Source organism: Lagopus muta, chromosome Z, assembly GCF_023343835.1.
Source record: "Lagopus muta isolate bLagMut1 chromosome Z, bLagMut1 primary, whole genome shotgun sequence".
Classification (NCBI taxonomy): Eukaryota; Metazoa; Chordata; class Aves; order Galliformes; family Phasianidae; genus Lagopus; species Lagopus muta.
The window spans coordinates 56,127,186-56,147,767 of record NC_064472.1 but is presented as its reverse complement, the minus strand read 5'-3'; the positions used below and the strand labels follow the sequence as shown (position 1 = coordinate 56,147,767).

Genomic DNA, 20,582 nt, shown 5'->3' with positions numbered 1-20,582 from the left:
AGACTGAAGATATTTCTAAGCTGTAAAGGAGGAGCTGACAGGCCATAAGTAGGTAGACAAGAGCTGTAACGAGAAAAAACCACTGTGGCCCAAGGTAGTGCAACTAGTGAAAGGATCTGCATATGTGGGTCTGAGATGCTGAACCTCAGGTGTCACTTTTTCCCACTAATAGTTTCATTTTGTGGTCATGTAGAAGAGGCTCCTGTTTGGATGCACTAACATACTGCGGCTGATGTTCAGAGCTTCTGTCTTGCAGTTCTTCAAGATTGTTTTGCAGGATTCAGCCTGTTAAAACTGCACATTCCTCTGTTCCACATTTTGGTGTGTGTTTTCTTACTACTGATGTGCTTTAAGTTTTTTAGGTTTTGGTTTTTTTTTCCATTCCATTGGGTTGATTCTTGCAGCATTTAATTAAGCACAAATTGGTCTCATCTTACAGGTCATCCGTACCTTAGATCCTAAGCAAAACCAAGGTGCAACTCCTGAGATTCAGGCTCTGAAAAATCAGTTGCAGGAACGGGATAGAATGTTTCATTCACTGGAGGTATCAGTCTTTACATTTCCTTGTTGATGCATATTTCCGTATTGTTTTTTAAATAAAGACTAATACTTTTATTGTATATTTTTTTAATTTATGATTTTGTTTATTTTATAGAAAGAATATGAGAAAACAAAAAATCAAAGAGAAATGGAGGAGAAGCTTATTGTTAGTGCCTGGTACAATATGGTAAGAGACTCCAAAACTTTAAAACATGGGTTGTTTGTGAAATGCCTCATTTATTTACATGTTGTTGTTGTTAGAAAAGTGTTTTCCAACAGGCAGGACATTTGTTTCTATGTTTCTTCATGTTTTGAAGTTTCTACTATGTAAGAGTTTATTCTCTGAAAAGTTGGGGTAAGCTGGGAGCCTCTAGTTGCTGTCTTGTAGTTCTAGCCCTTCTGTATACGGACTTGCAGTGCCTGAATTTCTTTGATTCTACAATGTCCAATCTTCTCATCATTTCTAATGAAGGGGCAAAAAGAAACAATAGTCTACTACTGCAGTAAACTCTAACTAGCAACCTCTTTAACCTTGGGTACAAATTTAGTCCCAAGTGAAGGTGAATGTGGGCCTGGCACCCCCTTAAATTGCTCAGAGTATTAGGGAGCAGCTTTTGCTGGCTATTTATGCAGAGACATTTTTCACCTTTAACAAATGCTTTTCAGAAATCTCCTTGGTAGAATGTGGCTGCGTTGAAGCTGCTGTTCTAATATGACCCAACTGACATCCATTTTTCATTCTTCACCACGAAGTTCAAATTCTTCCTTGCTTTCAGAAGAATTTCCTTCTTGATGTTCTATGTTCTTGTTACGTTCATGAATAGTAAGGCAAAAATAGTACTTAAGCAAAGTGTTTGAATCCTTTGAATATTGAAGGGATTTTCAAGTGGCAGGTGTCCTTGACCAGATCTGTTGCATTACTACCACTGATGTGCAGAATACAGGGCTGAATAAAGAGATGTGGTTCAGCAGTCAATCACGAGTGCCAAGATGAGTGTTGATGGTTTTGTGTATGTCCTTTCTAATTAGCCTTTATTCTGTACACAACCCATCGCTTCTCTCATTTTCTCCTTACATTTGCTCCCACTGGAAACACACTTTCAAGATGTGCTCCTGCTGTGAGCTAGTACAGAGATAAAAATAATTTCATTGTTTTCAAAAGCAAAGTACTTTTCTGGTTCAGCGTACTAAAGGGGGTTGGGTGATGAGGGGAGGCACTTCTGAAAGGGTTTGTCCAATTACTGTGTGCTTATGTGGAAAAGCAAATTGTCAGATGTGGGAATACAAAGGACCTGCTTCTCAGCAATTTCCTCCAAATTTGGACAGTAATTTGAAAAAATATTGAGGAACTGTAATGGATCAGGAAGAATGTCTTTGTCATGCCTTTAAAAATGTAATGCTTTATGTTTGAAATTCAGAACAACTTAGCGTTGATGTAGATGATAAAATATAAATGAATAAAGTTGTCAAGTATTGTGTGTTTGTTTTTTTTTTGAGAAATTTGTTTTTGTCCACAGGGGATGACTCTGCATAAAAAAGCAGCAGAAGACAGGCTGGCAAGTACAGGCTCAGGACAGTCCTTCCTGGCTAGACAAAGGCAAGCCACAAGCACAAGGAGATCTTACCCTGGTCATGTCCAGCCAACAATTGCAAGGTAGAGAAGGCCTAGCCCCTAGAAAGAAAATTGCCCTGTGATTCAGGCTATTTCTATTGCAAATTACTACGTTCAAGGAAAAGCAACCAGCATTTTTTTTCTCTTTTTCCCTTGTTACCACCCTTATTTTACAGTTCAGGAAAGGATTTTATTATGGTTTCTCATTGTTCTATGAAGCCCTTTTCTTATATTTTTGGGAGTCCATCTCTCTCTTTCTCTCTCTGCATTTTTCTGAATGTGCCAAAGTTTTGAAAACATCTAGCTGTACAATAATGGAACCTCGTAAGTTTATATGAAGCCTGGTCTCTTACAAAAAGCCTCCTATGGGTTGTCTAGCAGTGTACATTTCCTGTCACAGTTGATATATTTGTGCCTACAAGAGTTGTCACACTTTACAAGACTGCCTTTGTTTAAAAGGAATTAGACCCTTAATAGTGTGCTAACCAGTTGCTTCAAAGAAGACTGAAAACTCGAAACAGAAATGCAAAATTAGTATATAATATTATTGTAAAATGTTTGCATCTGAAAGGCTTATTGGCAACAGAAATGACCTTTGCTTTTATTTTTTTTTTTAATCTCTTATATATAAAATTTCTTCTTGTTTTTGGTGTTGAGTAGGGAAGCAGGAAGATTTATTTTTTTTTTAAGCTTTTGTTTATCCACTAGTGTTACCTGTTTGCTGGCAGAACTGAATATTTTCAAATAGCTTGTCCCATTCTTCTTGATAAGTTATATGCATAATACGTAGTATTAAACAAACTGAAAAATATTTGAAGTGCTTTAATATGCTACTGCATCTTCCATTTTAAAAAAGGCATTTTTATTAAAATTTTACTGTTCTGATTTACTGTTATGTACTTGCAGTACATAATGGATCAAGGCCTAAGTTAATGTTGCTGATGTTGCTGTATTTCAGTTGTCATCCCCTGCTAAGCAACTTGCTTTTAATATGTTGATTCAGGGTATAATTGTATCCGTTGCCTTACTAATGGTACCAGTGCCTTCAGGTGAGCATGTTGCTGACTTTGGTGAAAGCTGGCTGTGATTTGCTGCCTTCTTAGCGTGTAGCTGGTTGAAAGTGTGTTACTCAATATTACCTTCATATTGATCAGTCAGGTGGATGGTGGCTCCTGTGATTAATTTAGGCCCTGATCCTACAAAATATTCTTTTTCCTTGAGTGATTCTGTGCTTTGGCTATCTTTTTTTTTTTTTTTTTTTTTTTTTTTTTCTCCAAAGAATGGTCAGACACAAAAAGCCTGAGTATGAGTGGAAAGTTTCGTGTAGTACATCTTATTTTAAACATTTATAATTTAGAGGCTGTTTGTAACCTAGTGCTGCATGCAGTCTGGTTTCTACATTTATTCTTTTAGCTTATTTTAATGCCCTTCCGAGTGAAGACATTTTTCATAAATACCCATACTGCAATCTATCAACCATCTGAATAACTGTATTAATCACAAGATAGGTGGGATGGGCAAAGCATCATTAAACAAGCACATTGGATTAAAGGGCAAGGAACAGGTGAATGACACTTGTAGGTACTCTTTTATCCTCAAGTACATCATTTGTTTTAATCTAGGCTAGGAATGCTTTCAATATGTATCTGAAAAAGCTTCAGTTCTGATCTTTTTCTACAATCATGCCAAAAACATAGGAAGTTTATTGTCTGCATATAGATTTGTCTTCTATGCTTTGCATTTGGGAAAAAAATTGATTTCCTAAAAATTCTCTTTATTAGTTCAACATAAGAAAAATCTGGGCTATACTTGTAGGATAAAGCTGAGACAGAAAAGGTATGTTCCTGTGTGCAGAAAATTAATGATGTAAAGGCAGTTTAGAACAATTTCTGTCTTTTTGTGTCTCTTACTGAGATGCCAGATGCTAGCAGGACAAAAAAAGTCGTATGTAAATCATGAAATCATAGGTATTACCTACCAAAGTGACCACTATTTGTGTGAAGACTTACTGATCTTTTTTTGTGCAATCCATTATAGTCATTTGAAGAATTTTTTTCTATCTTGAACCTTTTACTTGTCTCCTGTGTGAACGGAAGCAAAGTGAGGTTTTTGTCCTTGTTTGAGAGTGCAGCTTTTTATATCACATACAGGAAGAACAAAAAAAAAAAGCTAAAACTCCATCTTTATTTTAATGTTATCAAACTGCCAAAGCAAACTTGTGAAAGAAAGAAACATTGTGACCTTAGTGGGAAGTATTATCTTATAAATTTGTCTAAAGATTTCATTTGCTGTTGCTATTAATTAGATGCACACCTAACATAACTGTAATCTGTGCACTAGAATAAAACTACTCGCTTTTATTATTTTAACTTCTATTTTACCACTTTGCCCCCAAAGTTCTGATGACAGACAGATGCCTCTGATGGCTGGGAGATGGCAGAGCTTCTAACCAGTATTTGTACTTCAGCTTTTAGTTGTGGCTTCTTTCCTCTCTTCATGGATGCTGGCTTATTTTTCTACTCTCTGGGAATCTCCTCTTTTTGACTGGGCTTTCCTTTTCCCATAAAATAATATGTTGAAAATACAATGAAGTGTATATTCAACAGAACTTGCATTGAGTATAAAAATATAAGAAATATGTTACAATCCTACAGGTATTACTTCTAAAGATAATCTTTCTATCCAGTTCCATTAAGTTACTTGTTTAGTCTTTTGACAGCTGTCAGTGGGAATTCAATTCTTTGTTCTTTAGCATTTTCCTTTTATTGTCTATTGCATACATTTCTTGATCGTTGAATGTGGATGGTTCTTAAGAAGTATTGCTGGTTATGGAGCTTTGGAAGTAGTGTGCTATTAAAAAATAAGGGCTCAGAGTGTGACTTGAAGGAGAAATGCAGAAGAGCTAGCAGTGAATGCTGTCTATTCTTCATATCATCAGAGAAAGAATACAGCCAAAAAGGAAAAAAAAAAAAAAAATACAATTTAAAATGGAGTCATCCTGATATATATACTTCTAAGAAACTCCTAGGAAGACTTGTGATTTGTTTGGAGGCAGCAGACTATTGACATCAAAGCTATAGTGATAATTGTTAAAGCATTATAAGTTGTCCTGATATATACAGAAGCAAACAACAAAAAAATCCTGTTTAGTTTCAGGGTGCTCTTCAGGAGAGAGGATTCTCCAGGACAGTGGTAAAACAGCTGAAGAATCCTACGAATAAGAATACGTTCCAAGAACTGTGCTGAGGATATGACATGGTAGTCTTCTTGGGACATTTCAGTTAAATAGAAGGATATCAGCTAAATACACAAAGTTGTTTGCTGTTCAGAGTTGAAGCGTAGTTTCTCGTCTCACAGAATGTGTGTGCAGTTTGGTTTCTACACTTCATGTTCAGTTGTTAGCATAAATGAGTGGACATTCAAAAAAAAAAAAAAAGCATTCAAATTGCTCAGGTTTCTTACAGCATCAGTTAGCCACTTGAATCCTAACGTGTTTTCCAAGAGCAGTGACAGCTGGAGTGATCTAGTGTAAGGGTTGTGAGTCCCACCCACAGCGCAAGGGGAAACAGAGCGCGCAGCTGTGTGCTTTATTTAAATGAAGCAAATACCATATTGGCTACATGGTGTTTTTCAGTCTCTCTTTGGAAATAAGCAGATGGGAATCGTGTACTATTCTGATGTGGGTAGTAACAACTCTGCAAGTGCTTTATTGCATTTTATTCGTGTCAGCAGCACCATCAGTTTTTTCATTGCATATGAAAGAATTAACGTTGACAATTCCTACTGCTGCTTTGATCATCTTACTAGTAAATGCTGTGTGCAGGCTGTCAAGAACATTTAAGAGGATTTGTCAATTTTAAAGTCCTTCATATTTTGACAGGTGCAAGTAGCTTTTGCTTTTCCTCAGTTCTCCACTGTATTAGGCTATCCACTTCATAGCTGCCTGGATGTTTTTTAGTGCATTTAGTTATCTTGATATGTTGACATTTTCTATAGATACAATAATTGGGAAATATTTTAATCTTACCACTTGATTTTCTTCTGGTTAGTGATTGACTGAATACAGTCCTGAATGTGGCTATTTTTCTTTTTCCTCTGATGAAACAAAAAGGTTACTGAATTTTACTCATTTTTTAGAGATATTTTTTTTTTCCTCTGGACATTTTGTCATTTTGCAAGGATTGATGAGGGAGCTATTTTTGCACTCAAAGTCAGATCTATACTGCTGACTTCTTGTGGGTTTTTGCACATGTGTTTTAGATAGAATATGTGGACTCTTGTTTTGCAATAATGTGATGTTGATAAGCTTTGACATCTCCAAAACAAGTTTAGCAAATTTTGCAGGCATTTTCCTCACCTGTATTGTGCAAATAAATAGCTGAAAGAGGTTCCTTTGACAGGAAGGCTCTGAAGTGATGTTTTTTCCACCTGGCAAAGCAAGTGGTTGTACTTCAGGGGTATTGCCTGCAGAATAGTTTGAAAGCTAGACTGTGATTGATATATGATCTCAGGAAATCTCATGCTTATGAGGAAAACCTTTTTGGAAGTCCTCGCTTAGACCAGCAGTATTAACTGATTCTGGCAGTGTGATACACTTAGTGCTCTGTTGAAATGGAGAGGTGGATCATTATAAATGTAACAATTTGAATGTGAAGATTGCATAGGCATGAAATTTGGTGAAGCTGTGAGCCACAAAAAAGTGCATGCAGCCTGGGCACATCCCCTCCCAAATAGGAGCAATCCAACTCTCTTCTGTATTGGCAAGGGTGTTGCTTTCCTACTTTGTACCTTTCATCAGGAGAAAGAGCTAGACTGACAACACTGCATGTGCTGTTGTAGGACCAAGAAATGGCAAGGGCTGAGACTTACTTGCGCTTGGAATGACTTCAAGCCAGATCGTTTATCTGAGGGCAGGCTGCAGGAAGTTCCCAAGCTGTATGTAGGATCCTAGCCGCATCACAGGCTGGTAACTTTGAAGGAATTGAGGAAACTCTGTGATAACTGATTTTGTTACTTAGTTGCTGTGATGTTTCTTCGCTCTGGAAGCTCAGACAAAGAGCAGTAGCCTGTTAATAGCTGTGCAGGCTGTAAGTGAAAGTAGGAGTCCATTTCCATGGTTTGAGGGTGAAGGTGGCAGATGCAAACAACTGTTAAGGACAAAAATCTGAAGAGCAAGATGTCTTTCTTAGTTTTGCTTTATTTTGGTAGTTTAAAAGAGGTGGAACCTGAGCCTTTGTAGCTAGCTGTTCATTTTTAAAATTAATTCTGAATCACAGTTGATTTAAGTATTGGAGGCTTTCCTTATTTAAGATAGAAGCTGTGATTATCGAACACAGCCACCTCAGACTTCTTTCATCTGGAATGGCAAATTCCTGCAGATTTTCTTAGCTGACAATCTTATTGCAGTGTTTGGAGATCCTGATGACTTGTTCTGTTTCCTCTTGACTCTGCTTTAGTGAATTCACTGAAATATTTGGCTACAAAGATGATTTTTAAAATACATCAGCTCATTAAATGAATCGATGCATGAACTCGCTGATGAATGTAGATTGAAAATGAACGAATGACTGTAGATAGAGAAACCATAGAAAAGTTGACATATGAAATAGTCCCACAGCACATTGTACCAACCCTTGGCAGTATAGTCGAGGCAGACACCCAAACAAGTTATTCTGATTTGCTATTTTATTGTGGGTCAGTAGGAGCTCATGCTAAATTCTGTGACAGAAGTCCTTATCCAGCAGTTGTTAGTGAACGATTTTTCTATTGACTTCATTACAGACCATGTTCTGATCTTTACTTTTAGACCTTAGCAAAATAATGGGATTGTCCTGAAGTAAATCCTGTATTAGTTGGTTTTGATGTCAAACCAAGGATTTCTGTGGGTGCTGTTTGCTGTGTATATACAAGATCATTTTGAAAACTGCTAGCTTATCCTTCAGTAGTGCTGTGTGTTGATTTCAAACTGAAACCTGTTCCTTCTGTCAGATAAAATGTTCTCGTTGCTGTTGAATCTCAGAGAATGAGCTGTATTACATGAAGAACATTCCTAGAAGAAGGAAAGTTGGGACAGCATTGCTAGGACAGCTGGGAGAGTGTTTCCTGTTGGTGAATTTGTTCATTGCTTCACACTGGAGAGGCTCTTTACTATCAGATGATGTTAGAGCCTCGCATTTCAGAACGAGCAAAATGGTTAATTTAGTCTTCTCAAAAGCAAACATTTTTCAGCACTTCGAAGGGCTGTTAACTGCTGTAGCATGGCACAAATCTGAAATACTGCAAGAGCAAGTATTGCCATTGGTATAAGGATTGTTCTCTGAACAATTGGAAGAATTGGAATCACTAAAAATTATCTCTAACCTCAAGAGACAGCAAAATCAACGTAAAGGCCATTTGTTAGCTTGTTAACATGCTTGCATTGTAAGCATGGTCATGAAAGAAAAGAAAATCCCAAATGGAGTAATGCAGAGAGAGTTATACTTGTGATGAAACCATTAGACTTTTTGATTTGGATTTGAATAAAGCATCCCTTATGTAGTACAGATTCTATAAAGCAAAGATTTTAGTTCTTAGTCAGCAGAGTTAACAAGGAGAACAAAATTATTTTTGAGAGTATCAGTGGTTTTGAGAGAGATCTTAAAATTTGTGTTTAACAGTACTGGTAAAATCTTTGAATAGTAATAAACATGACACTGTAATGCCACACATCTTAGAGTTTATAGGCCACTTTGTATTCTGTAGTTGTAGAAATTATAAAAATGTGAACATGTTGCCATGGCTCTGGAGGATGGTGTGATGAGGGACTTTTTAAAATGTCTAAGGGAAATAACATGGAGAAAATGTAGAAAGAATACGTGTAGGAAGAAAAAGAAACCTTGGTAGTAGTAACCAGTAAATAACGTTAAGAAATCTGCAGAAAGAGAAATCTGGGGGCAGTTAACTTAAAGTAGGTGCTCAGCAGAAATATTTGGGAGGAGTCTGGTGTTAGACCTCAAAGTAAAGGTGCTCTTGGTGCTCTTCCTACTTTGGTGCTTATACTACAAAATACTGGTTACAGACAGCGAATTGGTGAGGAAGCCCAATTCCCTCTTAAGGCTCCAAAAGTACACTGAATAGGAAAAACATGGTTGCTTAGAAATAAGGTATGGTGGTTGGGTTTTTTTGGATTGTATTTGCTTTGTATGAGCAGTGTTGTTAGGGAAGCATGTTGGTAACATGCCAGATACATACCAGAGCTGGCTGGTGGAAAGGGAAAGCTCCTGTCCTTTCTGAGGCTGTAATGTGCTGGAATCATCCCAGTGAGTAGAAGAAACACAGGATGACAGAGAAGCTAAGGAGGTTGTAAGGTACTGATTGACTGCTTATAATGAAGTACAGCTGATCAGTTCTCATGTTGAACACTGGAGGGAAGTGTCCCTCTGAGAAATAATCCACCAAGGTAACAGTGAGCCTTCAGTTATTTGTAACTGGAATATTTTGGACTGACAAGAAAATTAAAATCACTCCTTTGCAGACAAGTCATCTGCAAAATAATGTCTGGAGACAGTGCAGAGGAAACAACAGGTTATGTTAAGGGAATGTACTGTCACGTTTCACATTTGTCATCTTCTAGAGTATTACTGTCTTCACAGGTAGATTCTGCAAGTATTGATTCATCTTCAGAGGTACTCAAAGACACAAAGAAATCAACAGGCAGTTATTATAGAACAGTCTGAGAACTCTTTGAAAATGGCACTCAAAGGAATCAGGGGATTTGATGCATCCCTGAAAGAGAATTTACTGTCCAAAGTTGATAAGACCTCTTTAGAAGTGCTGGTGTCCCAAAGAAAAGCCTGTCCTATCACATTTATGTACAACAGGACACCTGAAGCACTGCTGAACAGTAAGTCTGAACAATATACAGGAGATGCTCCAAAAGTAATGCCTCCTGTTTTTATGATGTTGGTCCATGGCATCAGAGGCAAACGTTGGTAGTAGAGCAGTAGGGGTGGATCCTTCCCATCAGCATCTCATTGCATGTTGCTGCTGTGTGACTGATGGCAGCAGAGGAGCACTCTGAGACAGTGGTGTCTGAATGCAGGAGTGTGGGTAAAACAGAGGTGTGTAGCTTAATTCCTTCATATGGAAAAAATGGCACCCACTGACATTCATCCATACTTGGTGAATATTTATGAAGACCAACTAAAAAAAAGAGTGATTTGTAGCTGAGAGTGTGCTCTATCAATTAGTGTTATTGTACTCTTTCAATCTGTTGTCATTTCTGTGAAAATAAATAGGAGGCATTACTTTTGGAGCAACCCACATAAAAGGTGAGTTATAAAAAGTAGATTGTACTGATCTATACATAGCACAGTAGATGTATGCTTATGTAGGATGAACTTTTCTTTTTCTATTGACTTAACTACAGTAACATTAGTGTAGTTAATCCTGAACTCTGTAACTTCCTGCACTCAGCCAAGCAGTGCACAGCTAGTGTAACTGCACATCTCAAGCAGACAGTAATCACTCCAATATACACTCAAGGTCTGCTTTGAGTGTGCTCTTTTAAAGATTTTCTATTTTTGTTCCATTTGATTTCTGTATGTATCTTTCTGTTTGTTTTTCAACTACAGTGAGTGTTCTGGGCTGGTGGATGAGAAGGAAAAAAAAAAAGACAAATTTACAGGCTGCAGAACCTGTAGCTGAAGGGTGGGGTTGTTTTTTTGTTATTTTTCAGTAAGTCCTTGCATTTAGCTATGAATATTCCTCAGTCTGGGTTTTCCTGTCACAGGAACTGTCCTAAACCATGCTTGATCCCATGCAGTTCTAGAGTGGAAGAAGAAAGGAAAGTAACAGTTTGCACAGCATGATTTCAGTTTGGTGGAGATACTTTTCTTTTTCTTATCACCACAAGTGAAAATGAGAAGGGGCAGTTAGTTAGTGCTGTGCCACGCTGTGTTACGGGGGGATCCGAGAGCACTGGAGCCATTTGGTGAAATTATCCCACCTCTCCAGTTCAGTTGCCATGAGGAAGAGCTGTCAGCAAAGATAGAGCAATGTGCCAACCTGTCTGGTTGTTCTCCAGGCTTAGCTTCATTAACACAGTACTATGATGTGTCCTTAGTGCTGCTCAACGGCACCTACTCTGTGTATTTTTTAAGAAGAATACCTGCCATATTCTTGTTATTAAAACCTAGTTTTGCATGCAATTATTGGAACTTGCCAGGGTAGGATGGCACTGATGCTGTTTGATCATCGTGCACAGGATTAGCTTTAATAAACATTTAAAGTATTCATTGGCGTTCAGAGATGGAAGGCCCAGGCAGAGCCATTCTGACCCTGATCGCGCTTTAGTATATGGCTGGGCACGGCATCGGACAGGCAACTTTCTCTTCATACTGTGTTGTGTTTTTTCAACTAGTTACAAGCAGCAGGAATGCCAGAAGAGCCTCCTTGGTTTCCATAGCTGTGTTAGTTCAGAATGGTGCCCTGCAGGACGTTATGCAGAAAGGTCTAAATTTTACTGAACAATGTCTGAATTTAGGTTTTGCTCAAAGCTATTTCGTCTCCCTTTAGAATTTTGACATATAATCTTCCTGTTAATATAAGAGTTGCTCTGGCAAAGATGTTTGCCCCATGAATTTGCACAGCTGTAAGGAGAGGCAGCCTTACTGAGCTACTTTGCAAATGCCTGTACTGTTCTCTGTTGTCTTTTTTTTTTTTAATGATGATGTTATCTGCTTTTTAACTTTTCTTCTTTATTCTTTTATTTGCAGTGATGTGGTTGCATGACCTGCAGCATTATTATAACAGGGACTGTGCAGTGCATTACTTGCTTTTCTGTCCAGACTGCATAACCAAAACTTAACCAGTTCTACACTTACGGGCATCTGATTTCAAAGGGAGATCTACTTGCAGAGAAGCTTGCCATCCTGGGAAGTGGCTTTCCCATTTTCCGCTTCCATTTACTCTTTCTCTTCACAAAAAGTCTCCTATGGGGCTAAAAGAGCAGAAATCCAGTATTCAGAACTCTACAGGAGGCGTTCTGCAAACTGACAGAGCACTGTCTGCTCTACATTTACTTCTGTCTGTCCATTTAATTCTGATCGATTAACAGCATTAACACACAGACTTCCTGCAACATTTGCATATTCTGAACTAGAAAAATCTGGTCTTAACGAGTTCTTAAAAATGCCTTTTGGTGACTCTTAAAACTTCAAAGCACCTGCACCCTTAAAGGATATACCTTGAATCTTTAAATAAGTTAAAAATGAAGTCAAGGAGGTGTGTTACTAGGAGGAGCGGCTGCCTGGCCAGCCCATCTTTCTTAGGAAGCCGAGCAAGGTTCTGCAGATAAACTCTGGGACAGGCAAACGACTGTGCAGTCCTTTGTTCACAGACACTGCCTGCTTCCTTACTATGTACATACGCAGTAGATTATGGCTGTTGTATTTTTCTCTATATATTTTAGCTGTGTCGTCTCTTTCTTTCAGAAACTTTTTCCTTCCACTCTGTGTACAATTGTTAAACAATCCAAGGAAAGTACGCGAATGGGGATAAACGTGAAAGCTGGCCACACTTTCAGTATTATGCAGATTGTCCTTGACAGTTTATAATTTGGGTTGTTTATATTTTCCCTGTACTATTTCTTTTTTCTCTCATTATTGCAGTCTTAGCTATTTCATTTCCAGTTGCACTAGTTTGGCTGTTCCTTTGTATTACGAAGTTTAGCTATAAGATTTTTGCAATATTTAGACAGTATAACTCAAAATGCTTCGTGCTGCCTTTACTAATTTTTAAAAGCTGCTTATTTAATATTTTTAAATATCTGCACATTTGTACTACTGTATCTTTGTTCCGTGCTGGATGCCCAGTACTGGCAAGATCCAGAAGGCAAGGGAGTACTGTTGTGGTGTAAGTTAGGGTGTTTGTTGTGTAGCAGTTAGCATGTAACAGGTCGGAGGAGGCCATAGGGCCCTCCACAACATCCAAAATGAATCCGAACGAAGAAAACCATAAGTTTGTTCGGTTGAAGTCCAGTTCTTGAGAAACCCCATTCTTGCTCACTTGGATCTTAATCCTGCAAAAATATATGCATGAGCTTACTCCAGGAGTAGTTTTGCTTGTTGTTCAGGCAGTAGTGTATCAGTGAGCCCTGTTTTCCACCAGAGCACCCTATATTGGAGACACGGTGCGCCCGTCGCTCCCTGCAGGCACCTGGGGCCTTGAAAGGCTGCGCCCTCGCGTTGGGACACCAGAGGTGCTCAGCCCTCACTGACCCCTGTGCTGGGACACCAGAGGTGCTCGGCCCTCAGGCACTGTGCCTGCTGCAGCAGAGAGCTGGAGAACAGGAGGAGCCCGTCCCCGTGCCACCTCAGCAGGGGAGGGCAGGTTGGGCTGCAGCAGGACCTGCAGGAGTCAGAGGGCCAGTGTGAGGATCCCAGCGAGAAGCGTGTGCTGGGTTCCCTTCTGGACACCGAGCCAGACACCATAGCAGACAGGGAGCCTGCGGCTGACAGCAGCCCGTCAGGACTCCCACATGGGGATATGTCTTTCCGGGTCCACGGGACCTGGGGCAGTGACGTCTGATGTGAGCTGCAGGACAGATCAGGGCCGTGACGTGTCACACGTTCCTGCAGCAGTGCCAGCAGCACTTCCATCGGACTGAGCCTAGCAGAGCTAAAGGGTTTTCATCTCTCCAGGTCCTAGCCATCGATCCCTCGCTCTGTGTCAGGGCAAGCTTTATAGAAAAACCTCCTTTCTGTTGTGTGTGAGGCATAGTTTGTTTCCCATTGCCAGCACGGCTTCAGCTGGGAGCACCCTTCTCCAGGCCGAGCTGGGTGCGGGCCCGGGGTGGCCCTGTACAGGGTGTGCGGGGATAGCTGTTTGTCACACCTGCCTGCAAGGGCATCCCAAGCTGAAGCTGAGCTGTACCTCATTTCTCCATGTGGTCTGTGCAGTTAGAAACTACATATCAGTTGTTCTTGAGCCTGAAGACATTTATATGTAATTGTGTTTAGCTTGACAAAGCGTGTTTGAGTTCACTGAAGCGGCGGCAAAGTGCCACGTCTCTGCGTGACCTCCAGCATGTCTCTGGTGTACTAACTTCATTTATGCTGCGTAGAAACTCTTCTACTTCCTTCATAGCAGCTTGTTTGACAGTCCCAAATTAAGTGTTGACCAATTATCAAAGTAACTGTTTGTGAAGTTGACAGTGATATATTTTCTGTAAAGTATTGGATTTATAGAGTGTCAAAACATAAATTTCCCATTTCTGTTCATCTATGAGTTGTGTAACTACCAGATTGTCATGGTAGCAGTATTAATATACAAATCTGTACATAGACAAAAAAATACTCGGTAATGGTCATTAGAATCAAAAGGTTTAATATTTTTTCCCAGTCAAATACACTAATGCTTCCAAGGGTACAGAAGAGTGTACAGTTGTTAAACAAGTTGTAAATAAAGGCTTATATAAAACAAAAGTGCTTGTTTTGCCTTTCTTTGGTACTGAATTACTGAAACAGACACAACACACGGTTCTTGATCAAGTTTCCAGTTGGAGCCTGAAGTGCCGTTTGCAGTAAGCGATGATGGGTGCTGGTAGCAGCCTTTATACTCAGTCACTGCTTAGCACAGACCTCAGCAGAGTGGGAAGAATGCGGATAATGTGAGCCTTGCCTTTGAAGAACACTTACTTACAGTCAGCCACTGCAGAACAAACTACCTGCATGCTTTGCTTCTGGAAAGACCGAGGCTGACCTGTGAAAGTAACAGAACTTAGTCTTGCTAATGGAAGTTTAGCTCTAGAGGTAACAAAGCATGAAAAAACCGCTCTGCTGATATGGATGGGAACAATTATCCTTCCTTTCTGCACTAATAAGTGGCTTTGCTCTTCGGGGTGGGAGGGCTGAAGGAGGGATCAGGCAGGCGGTGTTAGCTGTGAGTGAATATTGCTTATGAGAAGACAACAGCTAGTGAGCGAGATGGGGCCCGTATGCGTGTCATGTGTGATACTGGGGTGTGCAGAGACCCTGAAGCCTCCTGCAACAGCAACAAGCTGGTCCTTGCACTACAGCAACGGAGAAACACCCCTGGTGAGGGCAGGGGCAATGGATGAAGGGCCAGACACAGGGAAGAGGAGACAGGCCCCCAAAGTGGAGTCCAGCTCTCCTGAGCCTCAAGCAGTGTGAGCTGGAGGCAGAGAGCTGTCAGAGTCTCATCATGAGCTGGGCTGTCAGCAGAGGTGCTGCGTGTGGCCACTGTAGGGCTCCTTGGGGATGTAAAGGTCAAAGGCAGCCTTGGTTGTAGTGATCATGAAGTGGTGGAGTTCATGATCCTTTAGGGGGTGAGGAGAGTGCACAGAAAGCTCGCAGCCCAGGACCTGGCTTTTCAAGGAGTTTCTTGGTAAAGTGATGTGGGATGAAGCCTTGGAGGAATGAGAGGAACAATAATGTTATCAGTAATCAAGGTCATCTCCTCTAAGAGCACTGCATCCCCAGGAGAAGGGAAAAATGTCAGGTCTGCATGGATAAGCAAGGAGCATGTGGCCAGACTCAGACATAAGAAAGAAGTACCCAGGGTGTGGAAGTAAGGACAGGTAAGATGGGAGGAGCACAGAGCATCCAGGGCTGCAGTTAGGAAAGCTAAAACCCATCTGGAGTTGAATCTAACAAGGGAAGGCAAGAAGAGCTTGTCACAGTACGTCTGTTACAGAAGGTAAACTGAGGAAGACATGAGCCCATTGCTGAAGCAGAGCCTTCTCACACAGGGAGAAAGTTACTTTCTTCGCCTCAGTCTTTAGCAGCAAGACTGACCCTCAGGAATTCTTGGTCCCAGAGGCCAGTCTGAAGGGCTGGAGCAAGAAGGATGCATCTTTGCTGTAAGAGGATCAGGTCAGCTGAGCAAACTGTACGGTGGGCCCTGATGGGTGTGCCTACAAGTGCTGAGGGAGCAGGCGGATGTGACTGCAAAGCCACAGTAGATAATATTTGCTTGACCATGGCACCTGGCTGGGGGTGTAAGACCTTTAGTGAAAGCCCAAGCCAGCAGCTACAGTTTTCTTTTACATTTCTCCTTTTGCATTTCCCCAACAGCCTTTGAGGACAGAACAGTTGGAGTCAGCTCCACATCCTATTTATGTGGGTGAAGCGAGGCTCAGATGGGCCAGGGTAAAGGACAGGAGAGGAAGTGAAACAGAAAAAGCTCTTGATTAAAGCAGATCACAGGAGTTTAAAACACATCCTGATTAGAAGATGGTGGAATTCCAAATTGCCAGTGGACACTCAGCTTGCTGACTTGCTTCCCTTGCACCATCAAATAAGCCTATGTATCTCAGCTGCTATTTTGGTAATGAAAACGTGCCTTCCACCTGCCCCAAACGCACTCATTTGCAGTCTTGCTTGCTCCGGACCAACATCTGGCTGAACTGCTTCCTTGCCAGCAGTGTGAGGAATGCTGTGTGCCACTGCTCAAGGCACAACTCAGCTGATGATGGGCCCAGCAAAGCGCTGTTGCCCAGATGTGAAGCTGCACATTCAAAACCTTTGTAAGCACTTCCACCAGTTTTATAGAATGGTTTGGGCTGGAAGGGGCCCCAGAGATCATCAGGTTCCAGCCCCCCAGCTGCAGGCAGGGTTGCCAACCACTAGATCAGGTACTAGGTCAGGTTGCCCAGGGCCCCATCCAACCTGGCCTTAAAAGCCTCCAGGGATGAGGCATCCACCTCTCTGGGCAGCCTGTTGCAGCACCTTGCCATCTTGAGTGAAAACTTCCCTGTCTATCTAAATCTTACCTCCTTTAGTTTAAAATCATTCCTCTTTGTCCTATCACTATGAATGCATGTAAAAAAAATTCATTTCCCTCATGTTTATAAATCTCTTTTTAAATACTGGAATGCTGCAATGAGGTCTCCCCACAACCTTCTCCAGGCTGGACAAGACCAGCTCCCTCAACCTGTCTTCAGAGGGGAGGCTGCAGCCCTCTGAGCATCTTCATGGCCTTCTTTGCACCGCCTTCAAGAGCTCCATAGCTTTCCCATACGTGGATGAAGTACTCCAAGTGGGGCCTCACAAAGGCAGAGAGGGACAATCCCCTCCCTCTCCCTGCTGCCACCCCTCTGCTGATGCAGCCCGGGACACTGTTGGCCTTCTGGTCTGCAAGCACACACTGCTGGCTGATGTCAGTTTCAGACTCCCAAGTCCTTGGCAAGGCTGCTCCCAAGGAGCTCCCCCCGTTCGTGCTCATCCCTGGCATTGCCTCAGCCCAAGTGCAGCACCTTGCACTTGGCCTTGTTTAATTACATCTGGGTCCCTCTGGATGGCATCCCTTTCTTCTACTGTATCTGTATCTGTATAGCTCAGCATGGAGCCATCAGCAAACTGCTGAGGGTGCGCTCAATCCCACGTCATTGATACAAACGCTGAAGCGCACTGGTGCCAAGACAGAGCCCTGCGGAAACCACTCATCACCAGCCTCCACCTGGACGTCGAGCTACCCACACAACGCTCTGGCTGCAGCCTTCCAACCAATTCCCCACCCTTCAAGCGCATCTCTTTGCCATTTAAAGAGTCCGTGAATAATAGTGATGGATGAACACACAGGCTCCACTGAACTCCAAGCGTTCTCCTTGGCCTGAGATGGCAGGAGGTGGTTGACTGTTTTCTTTTAACCCACTGGTTATGGGCCTTGCCTAGGCATACCTTAAACTGCTGGTCTCCATCTGCTCTGCTTCTGAGCACAGACAATATTGGTTTACACCCCCTAAGTGGAGTCCAGAAATGATGCTCATGTTAAGAGAGCAGCCACACATGCAGTCAGGGCTCACGCTGAGGAGAGTCTGCTCTACGCAAACTTTTTTCTTATGCAAAGTTGGATCCACCTACCTGTGGGGAGGTTGGGATTGCAGCCCTCTTCATCTGCCACAGTGTGCGAGTTGCTAACTGCATGCACATGAATTGCCCAGCACTTCTACATGACCTCGTATACAGCCACAGTGGACAGTTCAGAAAATTCTGGAGCAAAACTGTGCATAACACATCAACAACAAAGAAAATCAAGCAAGCAACAGTCTTGAAAATGCTTTATTGAACCGTGTGTCTTACTGTAATGTGCAGAAGATGTGGTTGTAAAGACTACAGCTTGAAAATCTTTTGAAAATCCTCAACAATCAATCAAAAAAAAAAAAAAAAAAAAAAAAATCCCTAGTTGGGGTAACCTTAGGGATAACCAGAGGGCTTAGGTGAAGTTCTCCTCCAAACATTTTCTGTTGCAGAGACTAAAAGAAAACAAAGCTAGTACTGCTCGAGGGGGAAACAGTCAGGATTTGAGGATTTAAAAAAAAGAAGATGAACTTGAAGTCAGTACACAGGGTCACTTCTTTTGCTGCAGTTATTTTGGATTAGCATACACGTCACAGTTGTGCTGGGAACACCACCCGGCGTTCATGTCTGTAAGTTTACTCTAATGCTAGCAGTGCTGCAGAGATGGATGGACAGAGAAAGAGAGCGGGGGGAGGTGAAAAAGGCTGGGAAGACATTATGAGATAAGCCTATGGTTTCTTTGTTATTTTTGTTTGTTTTTTTTTTTTAATATCTGAAGCTGTGTGCACTTCTGTTTTTATAATCTAACTTTACATTTAGAAAAACAGAACAAAACAAAAGAGGAAAGAAAGCCAAAACCAAACACTCTTTCTGTCCCTGCCTTGGGGCTGTTATGGATGCACAGAACACTGCACTTTTTGTTTAGACCAGGAAGGCTAGCAGTATAGGCATAGAGGTGGCACAATTCCACTAAAAGGCTTTTAAAACTTTTTTTTTTTTTTTTTTTTTTTTTTTTTTTACACCAGCAAAAGTAACCAAAAGAAACAATAAATAGAAGGTGCTAAAGTTAGCATTAATAATTTGTTTGCAATATACGAACAATCTGGGGATCCAAATCCTCAAGCTCTCCTGATACTACCAGGTCTCTGCAAACTATGAAGAGAATACATAAATAACTCAAAATATGATCGAGGCTGTGAAAGGCTTTTTAAACTAAGACAACATGTTCCAGGTTAACTTTTTCTTTTAAAAAAAAAAAAAAAAAACCAACATAGTGAATATATGAATCATCTACACCTGAATAAAACATGTTTAACAGTAAAAAAATTAACAACCACAGAAAACAAACTTTAAACAAAAGTGAACATCATTTGATTTCAGGGCACACAAAAGCCCTTTGCAGTAGCTTCCAGCAGTGGCCTTATTGTTGTGTCTCCTACGGATGCATAAAATGCAGTTCAACTCCACAGTGACGCGACGGCCGACAGGGCAACAGAGTGATCACATACAGCAAAATGCCACAGCCTGGTCACGACAATACAACCCACTGCAGTTTCCATCCTGTGCAGAACAGCACGTAAGATGTCATTCTGTCACATATTATTCAAAAGCTACTTTGTGGCTACCAGCCACGCTAACCTTTTTGTTAGGTAACCTCTGAATAATGGGAAAGCTTTGGGTTTTATAGTTTTACTTCCTTGTATTTAAATTTTTAAATGACAAGGTCACTAAAACTCATGCACGCTGCAAAAAACGTCATGCAGTAGTTAAGGTAAACCATCCAAGCATTTTTTATTCATTAATATTCATAAATACACACAGCAGCTTCATTAGAGATTTTTCATTTTTTCCTCTTCAGTTTGAATGTGGAGTATTAGGAGAGCCTTTGCATGTCAAGGTACAGGACACAGAGCCTTTTGCTCTGCACCACAACCTACATTTACCTGCTAGAAGTAAAAATTAGTTAAGTGGAAATGATTATCATATATATCTTTTCTCTCTTTCTTTTTAATGTACACAACGTAACAAGAGTGACAGACCTGAAATTACAATCACCAAAACAAACCCAAGATAGTTGTTGTCCACTTTCATTGGCAAATACAGCACAGAGGACATTGTCTGCAAAGTGGGATGTCATCAAAGAGGAGGTGGAGGAGGCTCGTTTCCTTTATTACTCTCTTTTAAATTTAGGTTTTCTAAAGCAACATCTAAAGGCATAATATCTACACAGCCCATAGCACCAAAATCGGCAATCTCCCCCCTCTCATCCTCATCTGAGGAGGAACTTTCTTCCTGCATCAGAGTGGACAGTAGAAGCTCTTGAACAAACAGGCTGCGGTCCGCCCGTTCGCTCTCCATTGACTGACGCTCCGCTTCCGACATCTTCGGATCGTTCAACCTGTATGGCAGCAGGAAAAGGAGACAGGCAGTTGATGAGAGCCTGCTTCTCTGACGACACTCCTGACACGTGTGCTCAGAGCCCTGCCCCTCAGGACACTGCTGCTGGCCCTGCTCACACGCACAGCTCTGCGCACCTCTGGCCAGCAACCCCTGCCCACTCACTACAACAGCCTTCACCAGAACGAACCCTCAAGATACAAAACCATAGGAAGGGTTCCTGCTACCTGAGA

At 41.2% G+C, this 20,582-nt stretch overlaps 2 protein-coding genes across 9 annotated transcripts in view; one reads left to right on the top strand and one right to left on the bottom strand.

The window, feature by feature from the left end:
- The window catches only part of HOOK3 (hook microtubule tethering protein 3), an 86,360-nt gene extending 67,390 nt beyond the window's left edge, over positions 1 to 18,970 (top strand). For 4 of the 6 annotated variants that reach the window (XM_048932344.1, XM_048932343.1, XM_048932341.1 and 1 more), the window contains 4 exons: positions 440 to 544; positions 656 to 727; positions 2,058 to 2,194; positions 5,303 to 18,970. In XM_048932344.1, the coding sequence (XP_048788301.1) occupies positions 440 to 544; positions 656 to 727; positions 2,058 to 2,194; positions 5,303 to 5,348 (360 nt within the window). In that variant the 3' untranslated portion in view covers positions 5,349 to 18,970. Of the gene's footprint in view, positions 1 to 439; positions 545 to 655; positions 728 to 2,057 lie in introns of all 6 variants that reach the window. The other 2 variants (XM_048932342.1, XM_048932345.1) reach the window with 2 other exon arrangements.
- Positions 11,831 to 20,582, bottom strand: part of KCMF1 (potassium channel modulatory factor 1) — a 61,215-nt gene continuing 52,463 nt past the window's right edge. For all 3 annotated transcript variants that reach the window (XM_048932347.1, XM_048932348.1, XM_048932350.1), the window contains one exon: positions 11,831 to 20,350. In XM_048932347.1, the coding sequence (XP_048788304.1) occupies positions 20,089 to 20,350 (262 nt within the window). In that variant the 3' untranslated portion in view covers positions 11,831 to 20,088. The remainder of the gene's footprint in view (positions 20,351 to 20,582) is intronic.